At 36.9% G+C, this 27468-nt stretch overlaps 1 protein-coding gene across 4 annotated transcripts in view; it reads left to right on the top strand.

The window, feature by feature from the left end:
• The window catches only part of LOC131031999 (transcription factor IIIB 60 kDa subunit), a 308160-nt gene that overhangs the window by 133686 nt on the left and 147006 nt on the right, over window positions 1–27468 (top strand). For all 4 annotated transcript variants that reach the window (XR_009103351.2, XM_057962881.2, XM_057962880.2 and 1 more), the window contains exons 9-10: window positions 21765–21859; window positions 21963–22049. Coding sequence is in view for 3 of the 4 variants with exons in the window: in XM_057962881.2 (XP_057818864.1) it covers window positions 21765–21859; window positions 21963–22049 (182 nt within the window). In the remaining variant the exon portion in view is untranslated. The remainder of the gene's footprint in view (window positions 1–21764; window positions 21860–21962; window positions 22050–27468) is intronic.

Here is a 27468-nt window from a genome sequence, read left to right as displayed (position 1 = left end):
TCAGGAAAAAGAGTGGAGAGATAAGATTGTGTGTTGATTTCAGAAATCTCAACCAAGCCTCAGAAAAGGATAATTATCCACTGCCATCGCTGGATGAAGTATTGCAGATTGTCAACGGGTCACAGATGATGTTGTTTCTAGATGGATATTCAGGTTATAATCAAGTATTGGTTGAACCTGAAGATCGACTGAAGACCGCTTTCACTACCAAGTGGGGAACATTTGCATACAAAAGGATGCCTTTTGGGCTTATCAATGCCGGGGCCACCTTTCAGAGAGCCATGGATATCGCTTTCAGAGACTTAATTGGGAAATGCATCATCATATACATGGACGATATCATAGTATTCTCCAGGAAAAGGAAAGATCATGTGGAGGATCTAAGAAAAGTCTTCCAAAGGTGTAAAAGATATGGCGTTTCCCTCAATCCCAAAAAATGCATATTTGGGGTGACAAAAGGAAAGCTACTAGGACATGTCATTTCAGAAAAGGGTATTTCCATTGATCTTGATAGAGTGAAAGCTATATCAACTATCAACCTGCCAGTCAGTAAGAAGGAACTCAAATCATTCTTCGGCAAGATCAATTTTGTCAAAAAATTTATCACAGGGTTTGTCGAGATAGTCAGGCCTTTGAATGAGATGTTGAAGAAGGACACAAAGATAGAATGGTCGACGCAGGCCAAAAGAGCATTTGAGGAGATAAAGTCGGCAATCACAGAAGCACCAGTACTGATCAACCCTGATTATATGAAGCCTTTCTACCTGTATTCATTTGCCTCTGAATACACTTGTGCAGCTATTCTCATCCTAAGGAGTGAAGAGAGGAACGAGAACCCAATTGCATTCATGAGTACCCCCTTGAAAGATGCGGAACTCAGATATCCCAATATTGAAAAGCAGACATATGCATTGGTCAAAGCCATTAAAAAATTTAGACATTACCTCTTAAGGGCCAAAATCTATGCAATTGTACCAGATGCAGCTGTAAAAACCCTCCTCATGCAAAATGAACTAGGAGAGATGAAAGGAAATACAAGAGCAAGGAAAGAAAAATAAAATCCAAGAAAGTTTATTGATGAAGTAAATGTTACCAAGAGAAATGCAAAAACCTTGGAGCAATCACCCAAATGTGAAGAAGGAGGCACAAGAACTTTTTGAAAGGGGAAAAGCAAAGAAAAACCCCTTGTGATATTATGAATGAGGCAATGCCTAAAATGTGTGTGAGAGAGAGAGAGAGAGAGAGAGAGAGAGAGAGAGAGAGAGAGAGAGAGAAACTCTTTACAATATTGTCATTAAGAAGAAATGAGAGAGGAGACATCTCTTAAAAAGAGATGAGGAGAGGAGTTACAAAGTAACTCCCAAATCTATGAATGCCACCATTCATAAAATGTGTGTGCCATGTGTCCACATCCTCTTATGGAGGAAATCTAATATTCCTTAATAAAGGAAAATAAAAGAAATGACTTGTCCTCACACATGTACTAGAGGACAAATTACATGTAGGAATTCCAAAGGAATATCCTAAACTAAATACAAATAAACCTAAGTTAAGTAAAGATTAAATATTCTAACACCCCCCCTTAAGCTTTACTTGGGGAGCTTACATCAAACCCTTCAATGGGTTGTAATCCAAGATTTTTACAATGAAATTGGAACTTTTCTTTACAAAGTGGCTTGGTCAAAATATCTGCAACTTGGTCTTTCCCCTTGCAATAGAGGAGTGAAACTTGCTTGTCTTCCATTTGTTCTCTAATAAAGTGGTGTTGGAGAGCAATGTGTTTTGTCCTTGCATGGAAAACTGGATTTTTAGCCAAGGCAATGGCACTTTGGTTGTCACAATACAATTGAGTTGGTTCGTGTTGAGGTAGACCCAAATCTTCAAGTAGTCTTCTAAGCCACAAGACTTCTTTGGAAGCATTAGTGCATCCTTTGTACTCAGCTTCAGTGGATCCAAGAGAGGTAGATTGTTGCTTTTTACTATTCCAAGAAATTGCTCCTGAACCAACAAAAAAAACAATAACCACAAGTAGATTTCCCATCATTGGGATCTCCACCTAGATCGGAATCAGTAAAACCTTTTAAAGTAAAATCAGAATTTGCATCATAAAACAAACCTACATTAATTGTTCCTTTAATATATCTTAAAATTCTTTTAGCAACTTTAAAGTGTGTTTGTTGAGGTTTAGACATGAATCTTGAAACCAAACCAACACTATAAGCAATATCTGGCCTAGTAAGAGTTAAATAATTTAAACTTCCAACTAATTGTCTATACAAAGTAGGATCAACAAGAGGAGTTTGCATATCAAGCATTAACTTAGTGCCTGATTCAATAGGAATTGAAACATGGTGAGCATCATTCGTGTTAAACTTATCTATAAGATCTTGAGCATATTTACTTTGAGATAAGAAAATTCCTTTAGAGGTTTGCCAAATTTGCATTCCTAAGAAATAATGTAAAAGACCTAAATCAGTCATTTGAAATTTTTGATTAAGTTGAAACTTAATATTAGAAATCAAAGTATTGGAACTTGAAGTAAGAATGAAATGATCTACATACAAGATAATAATTATAATATCATCTTCACTATGTTTAATATACAAGTTAGGATCATTTTTACTTCTAATAAAGCCTTGCGAAAGAAAGAATGTATTAATCTTTGAATACCACTCCCTAGGAGATTGCTTTAATCCATAAATTGATTTCTTTAATTTACAAACTAAGTGTGCATTACCTTCTTTAATAAAACCAGGAGGTTGAGACATATAAATTTCCTCATGTAAATCACCATTAAGAAAAGCACTTTTAACATCCATTTGGTGAGTAGGCCAATTCATTCTAGAAGCTAAAGCAAGCATAAGTTTAATTGTAGGCATTTTAGCAACAGGAGCAAAAGTTTTAGTATAATCTAAGCCTTCAATTTGAGAAAAACCTCTAGCAACTAATCTAGCTTTAAATTTACTAATTTGATTATTAGCATTCAATTTGGTTTTATAAAGCCACTTGCAAGAAACAAGATTTTTACCATGAGGCAAGGGAACTAAATCCCAAGTTTGGTTAGAAATTAGAGTATCATATTCTTCCTTCATTGCTTTTTGCCAATGTGGTTGATTTTTAGCTTGATCAAATGTTTTAGGATCATTAGAATTCATAATAGTAGTCATTAAAGCATAATTACAATAATTAACTCTTCTAGCTTGAAGTCTATCCATTCTAGCTAAGTATTCATCACTATCTTGAATTAAATATTTAAACCATTTAGGTCTTCTTTTAGAAGTAATGGATTCATCACTAGAAGAAGAGTCATGAGGAGTAGAGTTATTATTATCATCATCACTATCACTAGAAGGAATAGAAAGAAATGCATTAGGAGTAGGGTTAAGAGAAGGAGGTTGGTCCTCCACAAGCACAACTTTGCTTTGAGCAAGTTCTTCATCCTCTACTTTAGAACAATCATGAATGCCTTTTTCTGCAATACAAACATCTCTTGCAACTTTTACCTTGTTAGTAATAGGATTGTAAACTCTATAACCTTTAGTATTTTCATCATAACCAACAAAAATAAAAGGAGAAGATTTAGCATCTAATTTTTTTCTTTTCTCCTTAGGTTTGTGAACATAAGCTATGGAACCAAAAATTCTTAAATTTTGCAAATTAGGCTTTCTACCAGACCAAGCTTCTTCAGGAGTTTTATCCTTTAAGGCTTTGGTAGGTGTTCTATTAATTAAATAAGTTGCACAAGCCATAGCTTCAGCCCAAAACTTGTAATCCATATTTTTTGCATGCAATAAACATCTAGCCATTTCAACAATTGTCCTATGCTTCCGTTCTGCCACACCATTTTGTTGTGGTGTATAAGGAACAGTAAGCTCATGTTTAATTCCAAACGATTTCAAATAAGCATTAAATGCATTATTGACATATTCTCTTCCATTGTCAGTACGAAGAATCTTAATTTTAGAACCAGATTGCCTTTCTACAAACATATGAAATTCAATAAACACATCAAGCACTTGATCCTTACTATGAAGGAAATATATCCATGTTCTCCTTGAAAAATCATCAACAAAGGTAAGTGCATACCTTGAACCTTGGATGGAGGGATTCTCCATGGGACCCAAGAGATCACTATGAACTAGATGCAATTTAGTATATGCCCTCCAAGATTGACCATGAGGAAAGGGTTCCCTATGCATCTTACCACTCATGCAACCATTGCAAACAATTTGAGAAGGAACAATAGTAGGCAATCCATCAACCATATTTGCTTTTTGCATCAATGAAATATAATCAGAATTGAGATGGCCAAGTCTTTCATGCCATATAGTAAAATCAACAGTAGTAAGCAAAGAATACTTTGGAGGAGCAAATTCATAGAACTTGAATAAGTTATCACTATCCATTTTAGCAGTAGCAATAACATGATTAGTGTTTGGATCAATGATATAACATATGCCCCTATAAAAGTTAATTTTATAATCTTGACAAAGTTTAGGAACTGAAATCAAATTTGATTTTAATTCAGGAACATAAAGAACATCATGTAATTTCCCATTAGGAACATTCACATCACCAATAGCTGCAACTTTACAACTATGATTATTAGCTAATTGAACAGGAATATTAGAAGTATCGGGATGCAAAGATTCAAAACATTCTTTATGAGAAGTAACATAATGAGATGCACCAGAATCAATAATCCACTCAAGTGGTTGAGAAACATTATAAGTACATGTAAATGCATGACGAGATGAATTACCATTATTATTACCTTTCTTATAATGAGGTTTATGTTGATTACTTTGATTATTTTGATTCATGGGCTTTTTACCATTTTGTTTCTTAAAACAATTATTAGTAATATGTCCATCTTTCCCACAATATGTGCAATGGGGTCTTGTTTGAGAATTATTCCTTTGATTATTGTATGTATTATTATGACTATTATTATGATAATTGTTATGATAGGATTTAGAATGAGATTGATAATTAGAAGATTTGTAATTATTATTATGATTATTATTATGATTATGATTATGATTATTATTATTGGATCTAAAATGATTATTATGATTTTGATTTTTAGACATAAAAGCATGTTCACTACTTTTAAGAGTACCAAATTGAATTAATTTGGCTTCCTCTTGACGCAATAAATTACGAAAAATATCATAAGTTAATTGAGTAGCTAAGCTAGGAATAGCAAGTTGAGCATGAATATTCGTAATAAATTGTTGAAATTGACGAGGAAGACATTTTTTAAGAATAAGATGAATTAAACGTAAATCAGCTAGAGTAACTCCTAAACCAGTTAATTGACTATTAACAGAATCAAACTTTAATAAGAATTCATCCATAGTTTTAAAATCCGTATACCTTAGATCTTCAAGTTGATCTTGAAGTTGAATTTTTCGGGATTCATTTGAGCTATCATAAGTTGTTTTTAAAATTTCCCAAGTTTCATGCGCTTTTGTACAATTTCCAATTAAAACTTGTGAATATAAACTAATGTAGTAAAATGATTATGAGATTTTTAAAACTTAGTAATACGTGGAGAATGATTAAGCATTTTTTAATTAAATACATGAAAGGTAAAGAGTTTATGAGATTTTAAAAAGGTGAGTAATACGTGGAAAAGGTTTAAGCCTTTTTTAAATTAGATGCATGAAACGTAAGAGGAATATTAAGGATGTATTATATAAAAAAACGGATGCACAGTAATTATGGATGCAGAAATAATAATGGATGTTAAAGAATAACAAATGCAAGAATAATAACGGATGCTGAAGAATGAGAGGTTTAACATGAGCAGAATGCAGCCGAAGCAAGTGTAACAGATCTGCAATCAAAATATTAGCAGAGAACAAATACTAGAAAATAAAATGTAAGCACACCCAACAAGAAAAGGTATGATAAGATTTAAATCTAAATAACAGATATATAGGTATTTCCTGCAAATAAACAAAGATAAATCAAATCTATTGATGTTTAATAATAGATATACCAGGAAAGGAAATACAAAACAATATTAAACATTTGGTAACAACAATCTGCAATACAGAATACTGGAATAAAAAACCAGACAATACAAAAGATGTTAAACTCAAAATGATTTACACAGAGCAAGCAGAAATTATAGAATATTAAACTTCTGGAATAAAAAACTGGCAATACACAAACCTAGAGAAAATAATAGGAAAAACAGAGATAGTTATAATACAGAGATCAATATGAATCTTTTTAACAAAATCATGCAAACACAATAAATGTTAAAACCTGCAAACAAATCAGAGATGCAATGTAATAATAAATTAGATTTGGCGGCAAGCCGACCAAACAGATTAAGGAGGCTGAGTTTGCCGGTAAACCTTCCAAACTATTCACACTAAAAAAAAACCAGAAACTTTGGAGGCAAGCCTTCCAAAGACACAAATTTAAACTAGAAAGAAGAAACTTTGGCGGCAAGCCTTCCAAAGCCCTTTTTTTTTTAATAAAAAAAAACTAGAATAGAAGATTAAACCTGCAGGCAAACTTGTTAACAAGTTTGAAAAAAAAGTTAAAATTTGAAACCAAAACCTGCACAATAGAAAATATTAGAAAAAGAACTTCTTCTCCTCTCAAGAATGCCTCCAACAAGGTGAATTCCACAGAATGGTAACCTTCATCAATGTCAACTTAAAACAAGGATTAGAAACCTGCTCTGATACCATGAAAGGAAATACAAGAGCAAGGAAAGAAAAATAAAATCCAAGAAAGTTTATTGATGAAGTAAATGTTACCAAGAGAAATGCAAAAACCTTGGAGCAATCACCCAAATGTGAAGAAGGAGGCACAAGAACTTTTTGAAAAGGGAAAAGCAAAGAAAAACCCCTTGTGATATTATGAATGAGGCAATGCCTAAAATGTGTGTGAGAGAGAGAGAGAGAGAGAGAGAGAGAGAGAGAGAGAGAGAGCAAGAAGCTCTTTACAATATTGTCATTAAGAAGAAATGAGAGAGGAGACATGTCTTAAATAGAGATGAGGAGAGGAGTTACAAAGTAACTCCCAAATCTATGAATGCCACCATTCATAAAATGTGTGTGCCATGTGTCCACATCCTCTATGGAGGAAATCTAATATTCCTTAATAAAGGAAAATAAAAGAAATGACTTGTCCTCACACATGTACTAGAGGACAAATTACATGTAGGAATTCCAAAGGAATATCCTAAACTAAATACAAATAAACCTAAGTTAAGTAAGATTAAATATTCTAACAAGAGAGAAGAGGCAAGTGGGTCGCCATTATTCAAGAATTTGATATTGAAATCCAGCCTATGAAACTTGTTCGAGGACAGGCTTTAGCTCAGACACTGGCAGTCGACGGGCTAGGGTTAATTCAGCAAATTTATGAATTGGAGGATGTCACCCCAGATGAATGGTACAAGGAAATTGTGACTTACCTGCTCAACCACAAATGCCTTGCTCATATGACACCCACACAGAAAAGAGCATTAAGGATAAAGTGTCAGCATTATATGCTTCAAGGATCCGTCCTATATCGCAGGAATCACGAGGGAATATATCTAAGATGTGTTGGCAAAGAAGAGGCCAAACAAATAATTGAACATTTTCACTCCAAATTTGAGATAGGACATGGAGCTAACTTTGCTACAGCTCACCAAATCCTGAGGGCAGGATATTACTGGCCCACAATTTTCAAAGATACGTTTGATCATGTCAAGACTTGTCACACTTGCCAAGTCGCCACTTTCAAAGAGAAGAATCCTGCCATGCCACTCAATCCAGTGATTGAAGCAAGACCGTTTGCAAAATGGGGAATGGATTTTATTGGTGTCATCAACCCCGCATCCTCGGCACAGCATAGGTATATCATCACTGCTACTGACTATTGTACCAGATGATCAGAGGCTCAAGCTCTCAAGGTATGCACTACTGAAGCCGTAATTAAGTTCCTTGAGGAAAACATTATTACAAGGTTTGGTTGCCCTTATGCATTGGTTTGCGACAATGGCTCGACTTTCACATCATTAAGGTTTTCAAATTGGGCTTTTGAGTACGGTATAACCCTTAAGTTTTCATCCAATTATTACCCTCAAGGTAATGGGTTAGCAGAGTCAACAAATAAAAACCTACTCAGTGTAATCAAGAAATTGCTGGAGAAAAGTCCAAGAGAATGGCATACCCAACTGAGATTTGCCCTTTGGGCGGATCGGATCAAGACCAAGAATGCATTAGGGATTTCACCTTACTTCCTAGTTTATGGTCAAGACCCGGTATTTCCTATGTAACTTAGGATCCCGACCTTGAGATTCATCCAAGAATACATGGAAGACATTGACATTGCCCAAGCCCGATTAACGCAACTATTGAATCTTGAGGAAAAGAGAGATCAAGCCTTGGAAAATTTCGCAAAACATCAGGAAGTTGTCAAAAGATGGTTCGACAGACAAGCCAGAGTCAAGGCGTTCTGGATCTCAGATCTTGTCCTATACTGGGATAAAGCCCAGGAAAAGAAGGGAGAACATGATAAATTTGACAGACTGTGGAAGGGCCCTTATCAAATCTCCGAGATTCTAGGAGAAAATGCGTTCAAACTGAAGACCTGAACTGGAGAAGACGTCCCATTGCCTGTCAATGGGAGGTATCTCAAACATTACTTCCAGTCCTAGAGTTTAGGAGGTTTGCCTTTGTACATAGTTAGTCTAGTTTCTTTTCGTTTTGTTTGGTTTGGTTTGTTTTGGGTTTGTCCTTCGTTTTGTTTTTTGGGTCTTAGTTTAGGTTGTTTTGGTGTCTTAGGTTAGGTTGGTTGGTTTGTTTTGAGGGGTATCCATTTGAAAATGGGCAATTTTGTAATGAAGCACTCTGACCCCCGCTAGATTGTTTGTCCCATTTGGACAATTATGAAATCTTTTGGAAGCACAAAGAAGTTTTTCTTGATAAAATTTTGAGTCAAGCCGTATTTGCAACGAAGTAAGATTGGCTTATTGGACTCAGATATTATTGTCCTTCAGTTATTATATCTTTTCACATTTATAATCTCCGAGTCGTTATGGTTTTCAGGCTAAGCTGTGATCGGTGAAAAATCTAAAATCTAGCTTCAGTGCCACCGCAATCCTCAAACCCTAGTAAGCTTCACTGCTTACGAGCCAAAAGAATTGACGGAATGTGAAAAAAAAAAATGAAAAGAAAAAATCAAGAAAGAAAAAATGAGCTGAAAATGAAATATCAAAATTGGCTAATGGGAATATACGGATAACTCCATCGGGGCTATGGACGCCTGGCTGGCAATGGAGCAATGTTCGTGAGCTTGCGGTGATAACCTCGTCAGGACTATGGACGTCTAACTGGCAGCGAGGCTCTATCCAGGATGCTTTTGAAGTTCAGATAAACTACGTAGCTAGTCACAAGGGAACCTGGAGATCATGATTGTCTTGTCGAGGGGAATTAACTCATGGCACACACATGGATAACTATGGACTTAATACTTTGTCTCGATATGAAAATCCCTTCTTGTAAGTGATGTTTAACTCCTTGTTCTATTGAGGGAGATTTTTTGAGTTTTCTTTAAGATGGATTGATTCTCAAATGTTCGCGAACATTCTCAGTGGTGTCGCCAGATGTTGTGACCATTTCACACATTGCCCCATTAGAATGGGGACCCCCTCTTTTTTCTTTAGGTTTTGCTTTTGTTTTGCTTCTTTTTTCTCTCTGCTTTCTGGGTTTTTTGAGTGAGTGAGTGTTTTGCCTGGGCTGGCTAGATTAGGGCTAATCTTTGGAGCTCGTTTTAGGGTTTCTTTCAAGCTGAGTTTAGCCTAGGTTTGGGAAGTGGTTGGTCATCTGCTTGAAGCCTCAAGTTTGTCATAATGAAGCATGCCTTTCAGGAGAGTCAAGTTGGTTTGATCAAGGGGCAGGGTGAATAGGTCTCAGGTTAGGTTAGGTCTAGATTGAGGGTTTTCTTGTCAGAGTCCTGCTTGTTTCCTTGTCTGATTCATTTGTCCTGATTGTGAAGCAAGGGAATTAGTTTGATCAAGTTTGATGGAAAATGAAGCAAATTAAGGTAAGACTTGGCCTGAAAGGGAAATTTCGCCCCTGACCCTTCCAGAGGGTCCAGGGCAAAAATCATTGTAAACCTCCTTTTCTTCTCATTTTTGACTGAATGATGCTTTCTAGGGCATGTCTGGAGGTGAATTGATATGTTTTGCCTGAAGATGGATTTGATTGATTTTTGAAGAGCAAGATGATGCCTGAAAGAGGATTTTCGCTCCTGACCCTTTCAAAGGGTCCAGAGTGAATTTCATCCTAAACACTATTTTTTGCCTTGGTCAAAATTGCAACCTTGTTCTTAGCTTGGAAAATGACCTAACTTTGCCTTATGAGGTGGTTTGAAACATGAAAACTGAGCAATTTGGCTTGGAATGGAGATTTTGCTCCTGACCCTTCCAGAGGGTCGAGAGCGAAAATCTTGTTAGAGCTTATTTCTCACTAACTTTGGCTAAATTGTGATGTGCAGGGTATCTGGGAAGGAAGATTGGACATCTTTGAAGATTTTGAAAACATGAGTAAATGAGAAATTTTGGCCAGAAAGGGTAATTTCGCTCCTGACCCTTCCAAAGTGTCCAGAGCGAAATTCCCAAAAACTCTTATTATGTAGTGAAGAAGGTCAAGTTTTGGGCATGAATGAAACGGGAATAACTTGCTTTTGCCTCCTAAAGATGTTTTAACTTGGAAAGTGAAGGATTTTTGCCCAAAAGGAGAATTTTCGCTCCTGACCCTTCCAGAGGGTCCAGGGCGAAAATTCCTCAATCACCTATTTTCTTGCAAAATCAAGTCACTCTTTGGTTTTTATGGTTTGGATGAGAGAGGAGTAGTGTTTTCTTCCTTTGAGAGGTGAATTCAACTTGAACTGATGATGGAATAGACCTAAACCCTAAAATTCACTCCTAACCCTTCCAAAGGGTCTAGAGCAAAAATCTCTATAGGAGGCATTTCTTGTTTGGTTTTGTTGAATTGAAGTGTCAAAGGCATGATGAAAGGAAGAATGAGCATGTTGAAACCCTTGGGCATGTTTAGAAGTGATGAAAATGAAGGATTTTAGCCAAGATGGTGAATTTTGCTCCTGACCCTTCCGAAGGGTCCAGAGCGAAATTCCTTGCAAGCCTATTCTTTTGACCTTGTTTTGGATTAAGACCTTACCCATTGGGTGAAGGATGTTGTTTAGTTACCTCTTGAGGTGATTTTGAGTTGGAAAAAGGACGAATCAAGCCCAAATCATGATTTTCGCTCCTGACCCTTCCAAAGGGTCTAGAGCGAAAATCCTCCTAGACCTCATTTCCTTCCCTATTTGACCAAATTGTGATGCCCAAAGCATGTTGAAAAGGGAAATGGACGTGATCTTGCTTTGAGAAGTGTTTGATAGCATTGAAGGATGAAGATTTTAGCCAAGAAAGGCAATTTCGCTCCTGACCCTTCCAAAGGGTCTAGAGCGAAATTCCTTGTAAACCCATTTTTAACCTTTGTTGGATATGAGACCTTAATCCTAGCATGATGAATCATGAAATCCCACTTGGCGAAGAAGTTTTAAGGTAAAAAAATGAAGATTTTCGGTCAAGATTGTAATTTTCGCTCTTGACCCTTCAAGAGGGTCCAAAGCGAATTTCCTCAAAATCACCTTTTGCTGTCAAATTTGGTTAAGCCAAGTATGGGATAAGGTCAAACATAGAGAGAATTACCCCTGCGAGTGAATTGAGGTTGCAAGAAATCATCAAAAAGCGAAGGAATTGAGCCAAATGGTGAATTTCGCTCTTGATCCTTCCAAAGGGTCCAGAGCGAAATTCCTAAAAACACCTATTTTCTTGCAAGGTCAAGGCAACTTCTTAGTTTTTATGGCTTGAATGGGTGTGAGGAAGTGTGTTTTGCCTTTTGAAGGTGATTGGGATTGTCAAGAGGAAGCAATTAAGCCTAGAACATGATTTTCGCTCTTGACCCTTCCAAAGGGTCCAGAGCGAAAATCTCCAAAACCATCCTTTCTTCCAAAGTTTGGGCAAAGTTAAGCTTAGGCAGGGGTGTGAGAAGACATTTGAGTTGCGTTGAAGTAGAATTGGAATGCTAAGAATGCAAATTTTGAAGCCAAGAGGGAAATTCGCTCCTGACCATTCGAGAGGGTCCAGGGCGAAATTTCCAAAACCTCCTATTTTCTTTGCAGTTCAAGATAAGACTTTGGTTTTTAGGACTCAAAGAGGAGTAAGGTATGATGTTCTATGCCTTGGAAATGATTTGAAGTTGAAAGGATGAAGGAATTGCCCTAAAACCTAAAAAATTGCTCCTGACCCTTCCAAAGGGTCCAGGGCGAAAATCCTAAAACCAACATGTTCCTTTCAAGTTTGTGCTAAGGCAAGACTAGACCAAGGTAGAAAAGGCCTTTGAGATCACTTGTGAGTAGGTGTTTGTTTCAAAATTTGATGATTCTAGGTCAGAGAAGGAAAATCGCTCCTTACCCTTTCAGAGGGTCCAGGGCAAAAATCTCAAAATCTCGTATTTTGCCTTGCAAGAACAAGCCAAGCTTGGGTGGAGTGAATGAAGAAGACTATTGCCTAATGTTGTGAGGTGGATTGGAGTTAAAATGATGGAGGAGTAAGCCTAAGCAAGGAAAATCGCTCCTGACCCTTCCAAAGGGTCCAGGGCGAAAAACACTAAAGACACCTTTTCCTCCAAAATTCAAGTGAAACTAAGCCTAGACTACAGTAAAAGATGCCATTTGGAATACCTTGGTGAGGTTTTGGACTTTCAAAAATGAGAATTTTGAGCTCAGCAGAGAATTTCACTCCTGACTCTTCCAAAGGGTCCAGAGCGAAATTCCCAAAAATGTAACATTTCCTTCAAAGTTTTGATGAGCTAACCCAGTGATGGAGAAAAATGAACCTTGGAGATTGCCTTGGAGGAGTTTAGTGATCAAGCTGAGGTGAATTTTGGCCTAAAATGTAAAAATTGCTCCTGACCCTTCCAGAGGGTCCAGGGCGAAATTCACATTTTCACCTAATTTCCTCGTGAAAAATGATAAAAATTGAAATGCAAGACTTTGATCTGGGCAAAGCAAACATGAACTCGCCTTCGAGGAGATTTTGGAATGAAGGGAATAAGATATTCAGGACCTAATTGGAAAAATCGCTCTTGACCCTTCCAGAGGGTCCAGGGCGAAATCATCAAAAAACCTTCATTCAACCTTGATTGATTAAGTCTATAAGGCAAATTGCATAATTGTGAAGACAAAGACATGGAAATTTGCAAATATAGGTTGGGAAAATTTCAATTTTATCAAGTGAACAAACATGGATAAGGGGTTCAAACAAGATTTGAAGTGAATCTAGACCTTCATCACTTTAAATATTTCAAAGCCTAAAGAGAAAGGAAGCTTCATTAAGCCTCAATGAAACCTCCATATTCCCAAATTTTCACCAAATTTGCCAAAATTAAGACATTTGGGGAGGTTAAATTAAGTTCGCATAATTTGAGGCCTTTATAATTGAATTGATTAATTTTCAAGCCTTTAAATAATTATAAAAATCCACCCTTAAAGCTTTGAAATTTAAGTTGAGCGCTCAATATTTGTTATTTTGCCTTTATTTGCCAAGTTGGCCATCCTTCAAAAAGGGGGTTTTATTTCATTTTATTTCCTTTTTGTCAAGTCGGCCTCAACAAGAATTAGGGTTAGCGCCCTATATAAGGAAGGAGTGTTGTTTCAAAATTCAAATCATTCATTCATTCCTTCTTATGCGAATTTGAGGAGCACATTAGAGGAGCGAAATCTAGCAGATTGGAGGCGAATTTCTTACCAAGTTGGAGGCTAAATTTCCAGAATTTGCTAAGTATTGGGGGCTAGTGAAGGTGAAGTTCTTTTGAAGGTTAATCAAGACATAATTCATCCAAGGAGGGCTAGAAATTCAATTTTTGTCCAGCAAAATTTGATCTCCTTTTCTTCATTTTCAAGGTTCATAATTAAGCATTCAAGGAAGAGGTATGAAGAATCATTTTTGAAGTTCTTATTCAAGGCTTATTTTGATTTCATAGCAATCTTTAAAAGTCTAAGTCTTGAAGAATCTAATTTCCATTCATAATTAATTTGAGAATTTATAATTCTTGATTTATCATGTCATTTTGAAAATAATGCTTTGAATTATTCCCTTGAAAGGTCTTAAATTCTATGCTTTAAAGTATGATGCTTAAAGACTAATTTTAAATTTTTGTGTAGGCATCAAATGACGACCCCTAAAGCCGGAGAATCTACTACTCGGCAGGCTCTCATCAAGGAAGATCAGAGGAGCGACAACTTGGTGACCAGGATCGTGTCCAAGTGGAATAATATCAGAGACACCAACTTAGGAAACTTCAACGTGAAGAAGTTTCGAGAGGTCCCCTACATTGGCAAGCTATCACCTGTTGCAAGAAGGATAATTGAGAGTGGCATCATCAAGGCTGCAGGTTTCCCTCCCACAGTCAAGTGTCATGAGCTGATGATCGAGTGTGCCTGCCACTATGACTCACAATCAAGGACAATCGTAACCAAGGACGGGAACATCTTAGCCTACCTTTCAGAGGAAGCTATAGGCGAAACTCTTTGTCTTCCGGACCATAAAGACATGATCTACAAAAGCTTGGAAGGAGCAAGGTCGATCTACGAAGATGATCTTGAGTCTTGTTTGAACTTCATCAATAAGAATTGGTTGCTCAAAAGTCGGCCTTGCCTGAACAAGATTCCCAATACACCACATAGGATTGACTTCCAGGAGGAATACAAAGACTTGATAAGTTTGCTCAATCGAGTTACAGGTGCTTCTCAAGCCTTCTTCTTCGACAAGTGGATGTTCTTCTTCATACAAGTGATAGTCCAAGGAAAAGGAATGCTCCATTGGGCCAGAATCATTAGCAATTGTCTGGACGTACAGTTGAGAAGGCTAAGACCCACCAAATCATTCCACATGAGCTCATATGTTATATATGCCTTGATCAGGAGTTTCGAGTATGCAGGGCTACCTCACAGAGGAGTGATTGGAAGAGGACCCGGAGAAATAAGAGTTTGTGATTCTTATGTTCTGCATCATCCACCTAGAAGTGACTACAAGTTAGTCAATGACACCTTCACGATGAACATTACCAGGATATTGCAAGGTGGGATTCACAATCGACTGTCTCTGGATGCACAAGAACTTGTGAAGAAGTATGGTGCATGGTTCATTCAGTTTCAAAAATTCACATACATCAGAGTTCATGGGTGTCCTTCACCTCCCTACATGTTGCCAAGATATCCAACAGACAGGATAGTACTACTTGAGGTGACTAGACAGTTGGCAGCTTATGCGAAGGCATCCAGACACAAGCATGGAAATGGAATTCCCGTGCCCATCATACTAGGAAACTTAGTTGAGGTGTGTCCTAATACTCAGGCCACGGAAGATGCAGAGAAAGAATTGTCTTTATATTCATTCACACCGTTTTCTTCGAGAGAGAATTTTGACCCTAATGGTTATATGGAGGAGACAGTCGGCAAGAAGTACAAGCATGAGTTTTAGGTGGAGGACTTTTGGATGAATGTCCCAGATGATTTAGAGGTCAAAAGAAAGATGCATTCCAGGCTACCCTTAGATTTCATCAGGAAATGCAAGATTTATAGAGTTGCTGATCAAGCCCAGGACAGTGGTAAATACCTACAATCATCCTATGAGAAGGAAGATAAAGGAGTAAAGGTAAATTGGAATGAGCAAGAAGTTTTAGACTTAAGAGTTTTAATGGCTCCTGTTTTAGCTTGCACTCGCAGATGGGTGGATGTACAACATCAGAAATTAAAAGAAAAGAATGTATCCATGACATTCACCTTAGAAGCAAGACCAGAAGAAGGAGAGTCCAGTGTGAGTGAGAATGCTTCTCATTCCAAAGGATCGAAGAGGAAAGATGGACCCAAGAAAAGAGTCTTCCAAGAAGAAGCAGAAAGTGAATCCTGACCATCCACCAAGCACATCTTCTAGGCATGAGAAGCAAACAAGTCAAGGAGAAGATCAGAGGCAGATAGTGTATGAAATTGATGAGTCTATGGAATCCATGGTACAGAATAATGAGCAAGGAAAAGGACAGATACCTCAGCATTCATCAAGTCAATCCCCTCAGGTTGATGCTAATGAGCAACAAGGAGAAAAGAATGATGATGAAGTAACATCCCCTTTCAGGGAAGATGGACCTCTACTTAAAGAAATACAAGTAAGGGAAAGAAGGTCTATTATTCCAGATTGGCTAAAGGAGAGGTTGACAAAGGTGGTTGTGGTCGAAGAAGAAGATCATACAATTGACTTGGAGAGCCTTATAGGGAATTCTCAGGAGGTGGTGGAAAAGAAGAAGGCCACAAAGATGTCAAAGGTGATTCGAGATGAGACAGGATCCAGAAAAGTACAGGTAGCTACACCAGTGGTGGATAAGTATGAGGATGAGATTCTTGCAGAAGAGTATGACTTAGAAACATTTGAGCTCGGTCCACTTACCTCTGAGCAAGCAATGGAAGAAGCAACTGACTCATTGAAGCACTTAAAGACAAACTTAAAGCAGAAATGGAAAAGAATGAGAAACTTGAGAGAGAGATCCGTGCTTGGAGGAACTATTTCAGTCATGTTAACCAGCCCTTGAGACGTCAGGATCCAGCAGTATCTCCTTTACATGCACTCCCCCTTGAATCAGTAGGTGAGGTAGAAAGGGTGAAGAGCTTGGTTCAACTTATGAGTTCTTGGATGGATGAATCTCACAAGGTAGCTGTTGAATTTGCAACAAGAATGATGAAAACAGTTCATCGAGCTATCCAGGTTCTTGAGATTATCCATAATCTGATGATAACTGTAGATGCATTCACTTACACTAGAGATCTTATCATCCCAGTTTTGCAAGTAATAAGAGGGACACCCAGACGGATTCTAGCACAAGAAAAGATAATGGATGGAGGAAGCCATAGCCTTCTGCAGTGGTCAGCTTTGCTCCAGATGAAGGAAGTTCTTTTCGAAGATGTCAACACCAGATGCAGCCGAGTTGAACGCACCATCAATCCATTTCAAAATAAGGTGTTTGAAGTGTTGCGTACCCTCCTTGACAGGCGGATTGAAGTTGAGACAGAATTGGACATTCAAGAGTTGGAAGACAGAATCAAGGTCATCTTTTGCAAGGAAGAAAACATCGTCACAGAAAGACAACAATATTAGATGTATGCTACTATGTTCCTGATGGAGAAGACCAAAGAACTTGAACCTAGTTCGGAGACAACTCTTCTCACCGCTTTTGATCAAGTCCTTCACTTGGAAGAATGAATGAAGAATCTTCTTGAGATTCCTATTGCTGAGATTGAAGGAATTGTGTCCAGATTCATTGAATATGCTAGAAAAGAGCACAGGAAAGGGAACAAAGTCGTAGATGAAAAGTGGTTATGAAATGATGTGGCAGCTTAATTCCTATTGGTCTATGTCTCCTCGGTATTTGTGCCAATTTTTATTGGCTATGGTTTAATAATGTTCATCTAAATGGGGACTTTTTTGTAACAAACCCTAATTAGGGTTTAGGTGTCATAATCTGAGCCATTGATCTTCTTTCGATCTGGGCCGTTTATTGTATTTGAGGATGCTATATATACCCTCACTCATTTCATTTTGAGGAGTTAGAAAAGTTAGAAAATGAGAGAGAGAGCTTAGAGAGAAGAAAGTTAGAAAGTTATTATTGTAGCAAGGTTGAGTAGTAAAGAAAGAATTTCGGACAATTGTTGTCCATTTGGCTATGAGATCAATAAAATATTGAAGTTATGGTGTTTTATTGCAATACTTGTGGTTATCTTCATGATTGTTTATCTTCTTGAATCACTCTCAGTCGAAATAGCATTTAGATTTTAAGTTTGATTGGCGAATTGTTGTGCTTGACCTTTGATAAGATTCATATTCCAAACCACTAGCTTCTTACTGATTGTAAGGACGCCTTGTGTGGCCAACTGGAAACATTGAGATTGATTAAGAATTCAATCATTATTGGAAGTATTGATATGTATCTCTATGATAGTATCCATATCCTTGATGATTTGAAAAAATATTGAATCCCCTTAGAAGATCGCATCAATTCCAGTAGAGTTGTAATTTCTTGGCGATACTGAAATTGGTAGAATCTTACCAAGTCTAGCCTTCATTGAGTCATTCTTAGGAATAGTTTAAGTATCTCTTCCTTGAACCCCTTACCTTTTGACATTTTTTTTGAAAATCTGTTAGTGTTAGGAAAATCCTGTTCCTGCATTTGGAAAGAAAGTAACACGGACAAGCTTTCTCTGAAAGTACGTAAGGCCCCTTGAAGAAACAACATATTCAATGACCACTGGTGCTTATCCACACGTAGAGATCCTAAAAAAAGAACCTTGAAGTCACCCCGATTGATCCTTTTCGCGACATCTTTAGCATTTGGAGACCTTAATCAAGAGAGGATAAGATACCTCTGGGTATTTTATTCTGTGTTTGGTCATGTACAAAATACACATCAACAGGATGCTAGAGGATTTTCAAATCGAGAAAGTACATTTGAATACCCAAAAACGACGCAATCCAAACAACCATCTACAATCGAACTTAGCACAAATTTAGAGGGTTCAGGCTAACTTTACACTGCAACCTACAATCAACAAGATGCAAAAAGTATGAACCATGGAAATTCATCAAACACCATTACATTCTCCATTGAAATCAAAGCACTATACTATTTCTACTCTAAGTGAGGAAGGTGAAACCATGCAAGTCTTGAAAAAAAATAACTTAAGTGGACACCATTGGAGAACAATGTTTCAGTGTTATTATCTCAAAACCTATCGCAACAATTTCATTCAAGTCTCCCCCCTGTTACAAATGAGGGGGGTCACCCCTTTATATAGGCCTCAGGCCATGATTACATGCAAAACCCTAATTAGGGTTTTCCCTAAAAGATTCTCCACTCAAGATGCAACAAGGTGGGAATCTCCAATTAATAACCCATCATGCCCATATACAACTAATTACAATCCTGCCGAAAATGGCACCCATAAAGCATTAATTAACTATTACATTCAAAATGTGCCCATTATGCAATGAATGTACCCTCATGCAAAAAATGGCCCATTATGCCATAAACGCACCATCATCTCCACATGCGGCGGTTGCATGTAAAAGGAATCTGCCATAAATTCAACATGCAAAGACTGGGTCGCCATTTGGTCAAATATTTCGGTAATGAATGCGCCACTCTACAGACACGTGTTCAATAGATTGTCGCCATGCAAGTGGACCTCGCTGTCGTATATCTGCTCTTGCACATCTAGAATTGTTGGAGAGGGAAAATTTGATTAAGGAAGAAATTTCCTGAAGTCTCTTCAACTTTCCTTGCTTGGATAAGGTTTTCCATCACTTTTCACCATCTCCTATTTTTTAGGAATTTTCCACAAATTAGGGTTTCAAGTTCTCCAGGGAGAGAATTCCCTCACGACTCCAAATCTACCATCATTTTCAAATTCGGATGATTCTTGATGCTTGAGAATGGATTTTTCAAATTTTTCCCAAGGGTAAATTTTTTATTCAGTATCAGTTCATCTTCGATTCCTTCCTTGCCTTAGAAATTTTCATGTCTTAGACAAATTTTTCTTAGTTTTCCGGCTTGAGCATGGAATTCATTTTGCATGGTGGAATTCATCATTTAAACCTTCCTTTCCTGTCTTTGAACTTGGGCGCTGAACTGGCCAGATGAAGGAATTCATCCTTTACACTTTTTCCAAAGCCTAGGCATTTTGGCGCCCTTTCATATACATTGGCGGGATTTCACACTGAAGGAGGAATTCATACTTTGTTTGAATTATCCATCGTCCCTTGAATCTTGAAATTTCTCCATCATCCACACCTTGTGTGTTTTGGCGCCTTCCTGAGTCCTTAGGTGGATTTTCACCATGGAGGAGGAATTCACAACCTTTTCTTTCCTCCATGACACCTCAATATTGGTGCCTTCCTCAGGATTTGGGCGGAAATTGAACATGGAGTAGGATTTCATCATTTTGTCTATTGTCCATGAGCATACTACTTTAGCGCCCTCCTTTGTTCCTAGGCAGCATTTTGACTTGGCCAAGGAATTCATGATTTTCAAAGTTTTCCACGAGTCATTCATTTTAGCACCCTCCCCCATGTCTAGGCGCTATTTCTCTCTGTGGAAGGAATTCCATTCCTTGTCCGTCTTCCCTGAGCATTCCATTTTGGTGCCCCTCCTTGGTCTAGGGCGGAATTTTACCTAGGAGAGGGAATTCCTAGATTTGTGAATTATCCATGGGAATCCTGGTTTGGCGCCTAATCACTTCCTTGGGCGGAACTTTCACTATGTGAAGGATTCTTGCAACTTTTTGTGAATCCTTGAGACCCTCCATTTAGCGCCCAAGTCCACAGTTGGGCGGATTTTCACCACTGTGGAGGATTCATGAAATTTTTCCATTTCTCCTTGCCTCCTCCATTCTGGCGCCCTCCACAAGGCTGGGGCGGAATTCTGCACATGGGAAGGATTCTTTACTTTTTCCACCTCTCCTTGCCTTAGTGGATTTGGCGCTCTACCCCATTCTTGGGCGGATTTTTTTTACTCTGGCATGGAATCTTGGAATTCACCATTCAATCTTCCAGACTTAGAACATTTTGACCTCCTTGTGATTTTGAAGTGTCTTCCTGAACCTTGGTGAATTTCTGAGCTTTCCATTTTAGGCATAGGCTTCCAGCACTTAACCAATTTCTGGCTTTCTTTGTCTACTGTTTGACTCTCTGGAATTAGAAATATCTGCAAACGTATGATTTTTGTTGCCTTATCTGATTGACCTTGCCAGTACTGACTTTCCAAAAATAGAAGCCTTCAAAGTGTCAGTGTTAGGCCCCTAGACAGGGTGCGGAAATGACTTACTATAAATAGAAACATACTAAAAATAGTAAGTTTAATTTTTTGGCAAAATGATGACATTTCGAGACTCAGAAAAATCCCTAAAAAATAGGACCTTTCTAAAAATAGAAAGTTGCTCCGTTTTGGCTCAAATTTTATTGGGAGGTTCCTTGAAGGGTCTTGATTCTAGTTGTATGTTCAGTTTTCCCAAAACCCTAACAGAAACCCCTAAAATCTAGGACAGAAGGTAGAAACCCTAAAAAGGAACAAAACAGGCCCTAGACTTCATAGAACTCGCTCGATAGAGAAACAAATCAACTCTAACTGACCCTCGAACATCTGCAAAGCGGAAAGAGTGGCGAGACTGCTGCGAAAAAGACCCCAAAAAACAAAGCCAAAAGACCCGAAGGGCCTAAAAAGTAGGGGGTCTCCATTTGCAATGGGGCGATGTGTGAAAACGTCACAATATGACCTTAAATAATAATTTAATATTTATATTCCAAGGTCACATCAAAAGGGGACATTACCCTTTAGTTCTGTTTTACAATGTATGTTGAACACCCTGAGAGTTAAATTATATTTATTGTAAAAAGGAGCTAGAGATCTTGTCCTAAGGTTCTGGGGTTTTTGTTTTATTTGTTGTTAAAGGGAGCGTACCCTTCCATTTGAAGAAAGGTTAACTCTCACATGCTGTAAAAATGTTACACCAAAAACTGCAAATTTAAATGCAAACAAGAAGGAAATAACATTTCTTGCACGTTGCTTTTGTATTCTATTTTTATAAATTCTAAGGGACTGTAATTTGCCACTTATATAAACTTGTATTGTTTACAGGCTTACTTGGCAGAACAACATCCACAAAGCAATATCATGCTATATCAAACACTGCCTTACGAATTCTATCAAGTATGAAGCGTGATTGGATGCAGGTAATGGTTTTTTTGTCTTGAAATGCTTTTTAAGATTAGTAGTGTCTCTGCATCTATTTGACATTTGTTTTGATCTTGGTTCTGAACATTCTACAATCCTTAGACTGGGAGAAAACCAAGTGGAGTGTGTGGTGCAGCATTGTACATATCTGCCCTCTCGCATGGCTTTGGATGCACTAAAGCAGATGTTGTAAGTCAACATTATTATAGTTATTTTATTACATCAAAAAAATTTGGGTTCGTGCATGGTTAAATATGCTTGTGTTCTGTTTCTTTCCAGTAGTGAGTGAGAACGTTTAGGTTGACTTTACATGGTGTCAGCATGTTTTTACTCTGTATTCCTATATTCTAATATTGTCCTCACCTAAGTACAAATTTATTAGGAAATAACAATATTTGAAATTCAAACTGTAATATACTACCTACTACTTGGGTTTCTTTTCAGAATATTTTGTTTTCGTCAATCCTTCCATACCTTGTTTTCTCTCTTTTATTGATTTATCAGTATATTCATTTTGTACTTTATGGAATGTATCTTTAGGCAAATGTTTTAATTTCGTTCATTTGCAAAGTATTGGCTGAGATAAAAATCTCAGACCTATCGTATAAGAATTGGTCTATGGATATGAATCTAAATTAAAGTTGCAATTCAGTGGATATTAAATTAATGTGTTATAGACAGAAATTCAACAGTATTAGAGGCAATTTCATTTGGAGACATGTATGCCTGGAGCTCTGATTTCTTTTTCAAATCTACTTATTTAATAGCTTTACAATACATAAACTCAAAGCTACGAAAGATGGTAAATTAAGGGTTCACCTTGGGAACAATCTTGTCATTCCTTAGGAGGAGTGACGACTGCACATCTCGGAAGTAAAAGAAAACTTTTGAATAAGATAAAATAGCTTGGAAACTTATATTTACTGTTGGAGTAGCTTGGAAACTTATATTTACTGTTGGAGTTAGGTTCTTTTGGTGTTACTTCTTGTCAATGTTATAGCTACTTGATTGAAGCTCAAAGTTCAGATTTCGGCATGCTTTGAAAAGCTTTGACTGTGAACTAGTTTTAATGTCCCTAAAGGTAGCCCTAAAGTTTTTATGTCCCTAAAGGTAGCCCTAACATCCTTTAGTGCCATCCAAACACTACTGGGGGAAAATTATGCTCAGAAAGGCTCGAAAAAATGTGAAATAAGAAAACATAAAAATTGGAAATTTGATTTTTTTAACTTTCTAGATTTCTTTTTGGATGTATGATGAGGATAACTTGAATTGTTCACTGAATCAGGGAACAGAACCATTTCCAAAATGTGAACAATGTTTTTATACTTATGTCAGGTTGGATTTATAGTTGTTAGAAGCATAGCTGGTAAACTTGGACTTGGCAAAACCTCAATAGGTTGAAAATTTGACTTGGACTTATGACTTGGGAAAAAATGGGAAAAAGTGGAAAAAGATCGTTAACATTTTTGAACATTAAGAAACCTAAATTTGTTACAATCTTAGAGAACATGCAAAAATCTGAATTTCCAAATGTTATCGGTAGTTTTTACTTATTTACATATTATAAAATAAGTTCGGTTCACATCATAGAGTCATATATTAGAATTTACATATCAGTATTAATACTTTACAATTCTTGTTGTGAAAACATGGGCCCAAAACAGTTTTTATTTTGTTATTTTTAGAAATCAAAGCAGGGGTTTTGGGGGAGCGGATTTGAGGGTAACCATCCCTTGTGGGGGGTTGGGGTTAAAGCCCCCTTGCAAGGTTGAGGTGCAGTGGGCTTTGTGGGGTCCATAACCACATGGATTTTTATGGCATATGCCATTTATCAAATGCAACTGAGAAACTCTATAAAATCAGTCAAGCCTCACTTGAAATTGTACAAATGTGCCTGCAAACAATCGTGGACTGCCATAGTAACAGTTTTTCTCCTATGCTCATGAGTTTTCCATGAGTTTTTCTGTGTTTATTAGGTGAGTACTTGCCAAAAGCTTGCTGCCAAATTTTTCGGTGAGTTACTCATCAATCAATGTGTGCACGTGAGACAACTCACTGATTTTGTAATTGATGGTTAGAAGAATAAATTATTAAATAGGCAATCAAGGTGATCTACGGTGAAAGTTATTGGCATTAGTTGTGAAGTATGAAGTTGTAATGTCCCATTTTTGGCAGGCATTAAAAATTAGATAATTAATTAATTTGTTTTGAGCAGAACTAAATAAATAAATAATTAAATAATTATTTTATTATGTTGTCTAAATTTATTTTATGGCATCTAATATTTAACTAATTATTATTTAAAATAAAGCGATTTTTGGGTAAAAAAAAATAAAAAAAAATAAAATCACTTTGTCTAAAATAATTAATGATTTTTCTAGAAGGTTCCTGAAGTGGTGGCCAAAAGCAAATTCTAGAAGAATAATTTAATTATTATAAAATGTGGTTTTGGAGAAGGATTGTGCATGTTGGATAATTTAATGAAATCTTGTCTTCAAGGATTGAAACTAGTTCATTCTTCAGCCATGGACGAAAACCTTGGGAGATTGGTTGATTGGACGAAAGCCCAATTCAACCTTTGGGGTGGATTCACCGCATAGTTCACAGCTGGACTTCATTGGGGAAATTTGTGAAGTCTTGTTTCGAGACAAATTTCTAAGGTATTTATTTAATTTTCAGAATAAACTCCTTATTGCAGGAAAATAAATACTCTATGGTTTGAGAATAAAGTCATTATTGCTGGTGGTTAAAATATTATTATTCAGTGGTATTGAGTCAAATCTTCAAAGTAAAGGGTTTAAAAGAGAAATCCTGATGCTTTGATAAATTAACTTACTATTGGATGGTTTTATCATGGAGTTGGCAGTTGTATTCCTGAGGATCAATACTGAAATCATGGATTGCATGATTTATGAGACACAAGCAACTAAGGGGAAATATTAATAGTTTGGCGAATATATATCTCCACATCCAAGGCGTTATAGTCGATTTGTCTCATGTGGAATGCATTGAACAATCAAAGTTGAAATTATTTTGAATGCTGGGCGTACAATCCTCATCCTTGGGAGATTTTATTTTATGTTTGGAAACTTTATATCTTATGAGGTACTCAAATGATTTCAAAGCGGTGATAAATGGGAAACAAGCTGTGGAAATGCTTATTGTCATTCGCTCGCGGAAGATATTATTATTGGTTGATGAAGTAAGAATATTAAATGTTTGAATGCTGAAGCCTAAATATTAATCACTAGACAAAGTGGAAGGAATATTAATTTTTGGATTGTCTCTTAATTCTTATGCTTTGGACATTCCAAGTACTCGTGTGGGCATGAGAAGGTTTATCTTCATTGTGGATTTATGTGCATTGGTCGAATTTTCTCCTCAGTTGTGTGTTTCAAGTCTTGGAACCTGTTATGTTGCAGACATACACACTCCATTGCAAATGGGAACGCCACTTTTTGCTTTGCTTAGGTGTTTTAGTTAGGTCTTCTTCAAGCTTGGTAGTAGTCTCATAGTTGTTAACCTTTGCTTGTGAAAGGAGGTATGTGTTGTGTGTGTTAGAGTCATGTTGTCAACGTTGCAAAGTTGTCAAAATTGCTAAAGTTGCTAATGTTTTCAGGTGTTATTGAAGGGTGTCAAAGCTATCAATGTTGTTAGAGTGCAAGATGTCATTAGGAGCAGGTTGAAGGGAAAAGAGTTTGTTGTTTTCTTCCCAATTGTTTTTATAAATCCGATGCCTTTCCTTGTTTGCCAAATCCTTATTTAAAAGACAAATAGCGGGTAAAATTCCCGTAGGAAAACCAACTCCCGCAAGGATTAAATAATCAAATAATAGTTAGGCAAAAGCAAAACTAATATTTAACTTTTTAAATTTTTATTGAAAAATCAAATATTGAACTCTTATTATAATATATTAGTCATCATTTGAACTAATATAAAATAAGGAAAGTTCATTTTATTCACAATTAATACCACCAAATGGTATTAATTTGATGGGGACATCACAGTCTCCCCTGCCTTGTGGTGCTTGCCCTCAAGCAACTCCAAAACTCTTTCATTTTCCCAGGTAGCATCATTCTGAGGCAGATTTTTCCATTTGATGAGATATTCCCTGATAGTTATGTTCTGCAGTTGCCTGTCCCGTGTTTCCAAAATTACTTCTGGAATCATTTTGAGCTTTCCTTCATCATTCAAAGGAGGTAAATCTTCAGAAACTGACACCTGCTGCCCCAAAGCTTTCTTGAGACAAGATACATGAAACACATTGTGTATCTTGCTATCCACTGGTAAATCAAGTTCATAGGCTACTGCACCAACCTTCCGAACTACCTGATATGGACCATAAAACCGAGGTTTTAATTTTTCAAACGCACTACGTTTGAGAGAAGATTGCCGATAAAGTTGCAACCTGAGAAATACCAAATCTCCTACTTCGAAATGACGTTCAACTCGGTTTTTATCTGCATAGATTTTCCGTTGATTCTAAGCACATTGCAAATTCTCCTTAAGAGCTGACAAAATGTCTTGGCTTTCTTGAAGCCAATCACGAGATTCAGGTACATTACTCTGCTCAAAAGCAAGGTCAAGAAAAGAGAGTACATCATAGCCATATAATGATTTGAAAGGAGACATACCAATTGACATATGAAAGGTAGTATTATAGCAATATTCACCCAAAGATAACCAACGAACCCAATCCTTCTGATGATTGGCGACATAGTTACGAAGGTAACCTTTGATCCAGTTGTTCACTATTTCCGTCTGTGCATCAGTTTGTGGATGATAAATGGTACTGTGATTCAACTCTGTACCTGTCAATCTAAAGATTGCCGATAAAGTTGTAACCTAAGAAATACCAAATCTCCTACTTCGAAATGACGTTCAACTCGGTTTTTGAAAAACCTCTGACAAACCTCCTGTAATAATTACATAAACCAAAGAATCCTCTTAATTTTGTAAGAGTCCGTGGTGGTGGCCAATCCAAAATGGCTCTTATCTTTTCTTGATGAACCTGTACCCTTGTTGCACTGATCATATGCCCTAAATACAAAATTTCAATCATTCCAAATTCACATTTAGAACCCTTTGCATACAATGATTGAGATTCCATAATACCAAGAACTATATCAATATGTTTCAAATGCTCTTCCCAAGTTTTGCTATAAATCAATATATCATCAAAGAAAACTAGCAAAAATTTCCTTAACTGTTTGTTAAAGATATGATTCATACAGGACTGAAATGTTGCCGGAGCATTTGTTAGACCAAATGGCATAACCAAGAATTCATAATGACCATAATGACAACGAAAAGCAGTTTTATGAATATCTTGATTTCTTAACTTAATTTGATGATATCCTGATCTCAAATCAATTTTAGAAAAATAAACAGCAGCATGCAATTTATCTAACAATTCATCAATTCGAGGAATTGGATACTTGTTTTTGATTGTTTTCTTGTTAAGTGCTCTGTAATCAATACACATACGAAGAGTTCCATCCTTCTTTTTTACCTAAGTTGCTGGTACTTCACATTTTCCCCCCAAATCCGGATGCGATACGTATCAGATTCGGTTTCGCTCTGGAATCCTTGTGGATTCGGACAGGGT

This window comes from Cryptomeria japonica, chromosome 4 (genome assembly GCF_030272615.1).
Source record: "Cryptomeria japonica chromosome 4, Sugi_1.0, whole genome shotgun sequence".
In the NCBI taxonomy this organism is placed as follows: Eukaryota; Viridiplantae; Streptophyta; class Pinopsida; order Cupressales; family Cupressaceae; genus Cryptomeria; species Cryptomeria japonica.
The sequence above is the reverse complement of the archived record's forward strand: the minus strand, read 5'-3'. Positions and strand labels throughout refer to the sequence as shown.